The sequence below is a fragment of the Microtus ochrogaster genome, chromosome 19 (genome assembly GCF_000317375.1).
Source record: "Microtus ochrogaster isolate Prairie Vole_2 chromosome 19, MicOch1.0, whole genome shotgun sequence".
Taxonomy (NCBI): domain Eukaryota; kingdom Metazoa; phylum Chordata; class Mammalia; order Rodentia; family Cricetidae; genus Microtus; species Microtus ochrogaster.
The window spans coordinates 64,664,730-64,672,357 of NC_022021.1; the positions used below are offsets into that span (position 1 = coordinate 64,664,730).

The following is a 7,628-nucleotide window of genomic DNA, read 5'->3' on the forward strand; positions in this document are numbered from 1 at the left end:
TACAAACAAGAGATCCTTCCTAATAAGGCAGAAAAGTATATTCCTGAAAGCTGTCCTCTGACCACCATGTATGCAAGCCCATACTTACCATCCACACACAGAGAGAATGAGAGACTTAAAAAAACAAAAACTTAAAAACCTTCCAGTTCACGCAAGATTCTGTAAAAAGGCTTTATTTATATTGGGTTTTTTTACACGCTCCGTTTTTCCTTCTAATACTTTTATTGGTGCCTCATTCACATTAGTTTAAAATTTAATTAGTTTCTTTGAGAAGCTGTTTTCCTAAGCATTACCCTGGCTCCAGATTGTTGCTACCCTTACAGGAAGTGAGTGCTCATTCCTGTCCCTCATGACACCGCAGGCTTAATTATGGGTGTACTCCTGCAAGCAAAGTGGATCTTAGAAAGCTTCTCTGTGTAACATGCCGCAGAAGACACTTGGAATCGTTCCCATTGCCTCTTCCTTTGGTTAACAGCTTCCTTTCCAGTACAGAAGCTTTCTCATTTCATGGAGTTCCACTTGTTGATTGTGGGTCCTATTTCCTGAGTGACTGAGATCCTGTTTGTAAAGTCCTTCCTCAGCTTAGACCCTGATTGTACTTCCTCTTAACTCTTAGAGATTCAGATCTAACAGTGAGGTCTTTGGTCTGCTAGGAACTGATCTGAGTTCAGGGTAAGAGGTTAAGGATCAAGTTTCTTCTACCAGTAGATATCCAGTTTTCTTGTTGTTGTTGTTTTTTGTTCTGTTTTGTAAAAGATGCTCTCATTTTCCCATCTTTGTGAAAAACCAGTTGACTGTAGGTATATGGAATCAGGGCTCTTGACTCTATTCTATTGATCGGTATGCCTATATTTGTCCCGGCACCATGTAGTTTTACCATGGATCTGTAGTATAATTTGAAATCAAGAATGGTGATGCCTCCAACAATGTTTTAATTGCTAAGGATGTTTGGGAAAGCCATATGGAAATCTACTACTTTTTTTTTGGGGGGGGGGGCGTATAGTTTCAAGATAGTGTTTCTATGTGAAACAGGCCTAGCAGTCCTGGAACTAGCTCTTGTAGACCAGGCTGGCCTCAAACTCACAGAGATCCACCTGCCTCTGCCTTCCAAGTGCTGGGATTAAAGGCATGCGCCACCACTACCCAAAACCAATCTTAAGCATACATCAAGACTGAGGCTATCCCAAAAACTGACCGGGGGGTGCATGCCTTTAATCCCAACACTCTGGAAGCAGAGGCAGGCAGATCTCTGTGAATTCAAGGCCAGCCTGGTCTACAAGAGCTAATTCCAGGACAGGCTCCAAAGCTAAAGAGAAATCCTGTCTCAAAAATCAAAAACAAAAAAAAAATCTGAAAAACCCTCTGAAATGCACCATTTCATGTACAAAAATTCCAAAACATATTTACAAACTACCTGTGTGTATAAAATACATGTGAAATATAAATAAATTCTATGTGCATACTTAGATCACATACACAAGATAATTCATTATATAAATATTCCAAATCTGTAAAAAGCCTAAAATCTGATAAGCTTCTGGTCCTAAATTCTCAGGGCTTTTCAAACTGTATTACCTTAAAACATGTAAAAGAGCTAGTATCCAACTATGTGTGACCTATAAAAACAACCATTTCAATCTAATGAGTGTATATACAACCTATAAATACAGCTTCCTCATGCAAACAATGACAGCTATTTCCTTTGGTACAAATATTTGCTCCTAACTACAAAGATAAGACGTGTAACACATATTACTGTGATTATTGTGACAAGTAAAATGAATCATAAAAGCTAACATACATATAAAAAGCTCAGCCCTCAGCAGCTCTGACAAGGTAAAACTCTAGGAGACCTACAGCATGAATGCCCTCCCTGTGCTTTTGTTCAACTGAAAGGAGAAAGAATATACCTACCCAGAAATGTTGGCCATGGAGCTGAGAGCGTCATACCCCTGAGCAATTGTGACTCTTGGAACCTGGTCCATTGCCAGAACTGTGGTCTTTCTTTCGGAAAGTTTATTTAGCAAGTCTGGATTCTGGGCAGGGTAAATGAAGCTAATGAGAGTTCCTGATGGCTTCAAGAAGTCAGCTTCATGAGCGCCTAACGCTGGATTAACCATGGGTGCTCTGACCTGAAACGAAAGTCAAGCAAGCCACAGATTAAAACCGTCGGCACCTTCATCGTGTCTTTTAAATAAACAGGACAGTTTTTGTAAGGCACTATTGTCAAAATAATACTTCTGAGGTATATCTTCCATCAATAAATGTCTGCCTGAAGATGTGTCCTACCTACCCTGTGACTAGAGACCTGTGTGAACTGTTCTGATGAAAAAGCACAGACTCTGGGCAGAGCACCAGATCAGGTGTGACAACTGCAGAACACTGAAATATTAGCCTGCTGGCAGTGGTGGAGCACACCATTAATCCCAGCACGTGGGAGGCAGAGGCAGGCAAATCTCTGTGAGCCGATCTGGTCTACAGAGCTAGTTCCAGGACGGTTAGAGCTGTTACTCAAAGAAACTCTATCTCAAAAGATTTTACAATGTACCTGGTCTCCTCAAACTTACTACTCTGTTAAAAATTAAGAGATATTAGGGGAAAGGGTCCAAAAAAAATTTGTTTTGTGTTCAAAGACTCAATCCTAGAACTGAGTGGTAGTGGGCATACTTAATCCCAGCACAGCAGAGGCAGAGACGATCAGATCTCTGTGAATGGGAGATCAGCCTAGTCTACAAATCCAGAAGCCAGCAAGGGCTACATAGTGAAACCCTGTCTGAAAAAGAAAAGAAGAAAAGAAAGAAATTTCTGCTGTCTGATATCTCAAGACCTTTCTTTCTTAATTTGTTCTTATGTGAACTGGTGTTTTGCCGGTGTGTGTGCTTATGTACAGAAACTGTACGTTCCAGACAGTTGCCATGTGGGTGCTGGGAATTGAAGCTGGGTCCTCTGGAAGAGCAACAGTGCTCTTCACCTCTGAGCCATCTCTCCAGGCCAGCTCAAGACCTTTAAAAGTCAGTTAGCCTGCTCGACACTCAGCCTAACGCTACCTTGTCCAGGATGGCCATGCTGTTTCTAGAACAGCACTATGTCCGTGTAAATAACGAACTGCCTTCAGGCATCAGATGCTGCACATGGTATCCCGGGCTGGATTCAGTATCTTCTTTTCATCCTAGCAGTACATAGCAACCAGCAGAAAGTCTACATACACAGGGATCATATAGCGAAATTTTCCCTAGTCAGTTAAAAGAAAGTTCCACCCAGGGAATATAAAAATGAAGATCTCCATTTCCCTTCCAGGGTTAAAATAAATAAATAAATAAATAAACGGTTACATTTCCTGGTACATAGAGAATATTCATAATACACAATCATTTCATCGAGAAAAAGAGCATGACTTTAAAATAGGAAAAGCTGAAATGGGTAATGTTTCATATAGTAGATATGCAAACTGTTCTGATTTGGTCATTGCATATGCATGTCAATATCACAGTGCATGAATATGAACAATTATTATATGCCAATTAAAAACAAAAAGAAGAGCAGTAAGAAAACCGGAAAAGCCAAGTGTGGTAGCTCTAATCCCAACACCGGGGAGGCAGCTATCTGTGGGTCCCAGGCCAGCCAGGGCTACACAATGAGACCCTGTCTCAAAAAGGAAAATAAAACTAGAAACGGAAGAGAGAAAGGAGTGATTACTTTGACCACCAGATCAGAAGCCAGAACTTCCTTCGTCCCTTGGATTTGGGCCCCCGCTGCTCTGTAGAGATCGTCTGGGAACCTGGAAGCTTCGCCTGCTCCTGACTCCACCACGACGTTAAAGCCCTGCTTGACCAAGGCCTGAACACCGGCAGGAGACAAGGCTACTCGCTTCTCATTCTGGAAAATCTCCTTGGGGACCCCAACTGTCAGCTGCTTATATGGAATTCCTAGAACAAACAAAACCAAAGTTTAGAAAAAGCGGAAGAGGGGACATCAGGACAAGGAAATGGGAAGTCTTTTCATCAAAACACACCTTGCACAAGTTGTTACTGAAAATAACGATTCACAATCATGATCCACTTACCTTTTTTGAGAGTGATAAATCTTTGTACAAGCCATCCTGAATGCATGAGATATTTCATTTTATTGAATGCCTCTCTCTAAAGGCACAGGATAAGCTTGCTCTAGTCCTAAGAGAAAAATCCCTGAGTTGAGAAATCACACAGCATGCCAGCCTCCCTCTGCCCTGTGGGGTTACAGTCTTCCTATCCTGACCTTTAGTAAAGACAGAAAGAAATTGTTGAAGAATAGCTCTACAAGCAGGGCGGTGGTGGCGCACGCCTTTAATCCCAGCACTTGGGAGGCAGAGGCAGGCGGATCTCTGTGAGTTCGAGACCAGCCTGGTCTACAAAGCGAGTTCCAGGACAGGCTCCAAAACCATAGAGAAACCCTGTCTCGAAAAACCAAAAAAAAAAAAAAAAAGCTCTACAATCAATCCTTTAAAAGCTACATGTCTCAAGTCCCTTTCCTGGCAATTTGGCCAGAGGAAACTTCCATAGATTTCCAAGCGCTGGATCTTGAGACTCTAGCAGCAACTGATTAGGCAAGAGGCCAGCAACCAGGTCAAAGATAAACATCTACAAGCCAGACATGAGAGAAGCCAGCAGCCCCTGCCTATGACAAGACTTACAGAGGAATTGTGGGTTCAGGACAGTCTATGTTGGCCAGTGATTAACCTACATTGTTGGCTAGTTTTATGTCAACTTGACACAAGATAGAATGTTTGGGAAGAAAAAATTGGAGAAAATGCCTCCGTAAGATTTGCCTGTGCACAAGGCTGCAGAGCATTTTCTTGATTAATGATTGATGTGGATGGGCCCAGCTCACTGGGGGCAGTACCACCCCTGAGCAGATCGTCCTGCATAGTATGAAAAGGCAGGCAGAGCAGCCACAAGGAGCAGCCAATAAGCAGCATTCAACCATGACCTCTCTTGCTTCAGCTCCTGCCTCCAGGTCTTTACCCTGACTTCTCTCAGTAATGGAATGTGGCCTGAACATTGTAAGCCGAAATAAACCCTTTCCTCCCCAAGCTGCTCTTGGATGTGGTGTTTTATCCCAGAAACCAAAAAGGAACTAAAGTTTCTACCCAATCATGCTCTCTCCTAGGGAGGTTTAAACAGAAGTTACAGAGAGAGACTAGGAGAGTGGATGTATGCTGGTTATTTGTCAATGCAGACATGAAACAAACATCAAAGAGAAGCCCGGGTAATACTGGCAGACATAGTAATCGTGACTATTTAAAGAATGACAAGCCATAACTGGGAAACCCAGAATGCATTCTACTTCTCCAAGATGGTGAGAGGTATCTTGGGCCCCCTTTTATCTGAGAATCCATCAAGTAAACCCTCAACACAAAATAGAAGCTGATTGTGATTCTGTTCCATACAGCCTAAAAGAAAGCATGTAATACAAACATCTTTGTGCAGAGTTCAGGGTAGCTTTACCTATAGGACATTCGTATCTTCTCATGCTCTAATCAATATGAAACCATTAACACTTTGGCAGGAAAGGGGTAAGACAGGATTTCTTTGTGTAACCCTGGCTGTCCTGGAACTCACCCTGTAAGCCAGGCTGGCTTCAAACTCACAGAAATCCTTCTGTCCCTGCCTCCTAAGTGCTAAGATTAAAGGCATGTGCCACCATGCCTGGTCAGTAACACGTTTTTTAATAGTATGTTTCTACATAGACTTTACTATAGTTAAAAAATTCCATTCTTGCCACTGAATATATAATTAAAAGCTGAATCAAATTATAAATAATACTCTTATAAGTAAGAATAACTTATTGAGGCTTTTGACAGATTAAGGCACCCTGAAAATACCCACATTTGAGCACAGTCTTATATTCCCAGACTATTTATACTCTAGTAATTTACAGTATAGTAGAGGCAGATAAATATGTATTTCCCACCTGAAAAGGGATAAGCATAGAAGGATGGCAAATATTTAGATCCATGTGTAAAATTAAGTCAAATATGTACTTCTCTGGAGTTTACTTCTCATCTGACAGCCTCAAATCTAAGCTCCACATTTGGAAAGCCAAGGCAGCTACTAAAGATAGCAGAGTTGAACTAGAATTTAGGAGAGCGATGTGATGGTGTGCACCTCTAATTCAGCACTCCGAGGCAGAGGTAGGTAGACCTTTATGAGTTCAAGACCAGTTTGATCTACATAGCAAGTTCAAAACCAGCCAGGGCTACATAGTGAGAACCTGTCTCAAAAGAAGAAAAAAATCATACAAGAGCCAACCTGAAATGGCTTCCATTAGCAAATGTGGTAACTTGAGAATCAAAAGGAATTAATGGGGACCGGAAAGATACACAGGCTGCTCTCCTAGATGACCAGGGTTCAATACCCAACATCTACATGGTGGATCACAGCTGTCTATAACTCCAGTTCCAGGAGGTTTTCTTCTAGCCTCCCTAAGCACCAGAAACACATGTGTGCACAGCCATACATGTCAGCGAAAACAACCATAAAATAAAAGGAAAATTTTTAAAGAATAATGGTGTGGTGCACTTCTAAAGGTATTATAACCCATAAGGTCACGTTGATTATCAAAAAAGTACTTAGAATTTTAAATGGTATTGCTCAACTTAGAATATACAATGGATGGGCAGAATAACAGCTTCCCAAGAATATCCACATCCTGACCCCTACCACCTCTGAATACATTATCCATGACACAGAAGAATTATGATGCCAGATGAACTTAAGATTGCTGATCATTTGGCCTACAGCAGGAAGAATATTCTGGAGCGCTATGATGTAATCACAGAGTCTTTACATGTGGAGGAGGGAAGCCAAAGAGTCCTAGTCAAGGAATGATGAGAAGATGCCACACTGAGGCTATCAAGATGAGACAGGGCCACAGCCTAATCAACACAGGAGCTCCTCAGAAGCTGGAAGAGTATAGGAGACAGTTCTCCCCAACGGTTCCCAGGACGCGGGCAGAATCGCCAACATTTGGACAGAGGCCCAGTGACAACTCCTTTGGACTTTGTCTCCCAGAGGTTAAAAAGCCAGTAGGCTCATGATCATCTGTTACAGCAAGAATAGAAAATCGATACACAAGGGAACCAACTGATTGTTAGCAGAACTAATAAGGCATGGGAAGGAGCATTTATTCATGGGGATGGCAAGAAACTGTGCTTCCTTTATCGAAAAATTCTAGATGATAAATGAAGAATGATGGAGTCTCACCATTTCTAAAGTCCTAATAAAATCACGAATTTAGCTAAGGACCATCAATCAAAGCATCTGAAAGTATCTGAAGGAAAGAAAGCTGATGGGAACTTCATATCAGACAGATCACAAGGACAGCACCTACACTGACCAAGGGGTCTTCCTGATGAAAAACAATAATATATAATACTACCAGTATTCTGTCAGAAATGTATCCTTAAGTTGACAGAGTCTCTGGGTCTAGTTAAATGTTACCAAAAAAAATATGAGGAAAAGAAACCGACTCAGTCAAACCAATCAAGGGAATGCCATCTGTCAAATTTAGAGCACTGGGGATTCTACCGAATAAGAACGGCATTCTTCAACAAGTAAAGAGAAGAAAAGTAGCCGGGCGGTGGTGGCGCA

At 41.7% G+C, this 7,628-nt stretch overlaps 1 protein-coding gene across 1 annotated transcript in view; it reads right to left on the minus strand.

The window, feature by feature from the left end:
- The window catches only part of Nnt (nicotinamide nucleotide transhydrogenase), an 89,183-nt gene that overhangs the window by 76,560 nt on the left and 4,995 nt on the right, over positions 1-7,628 (minus strand). Inside the window, exons 3-4 of the mRNA XM_026783718.1 lie at positions 3,697-3,926; positions 1,915-2,132 (exon numbers count right to left, since the gene is read on the minus strand). Of these exons, the coding sequence (XP_026639519.1) occupies positions 1,915-2,132; positions 3,697-3,926 (448 nt within the window). The remainder of the gene's footprint in view (positions 1-1,914; positions 2,133-3,696; positions 3,927-7,628) is intronic.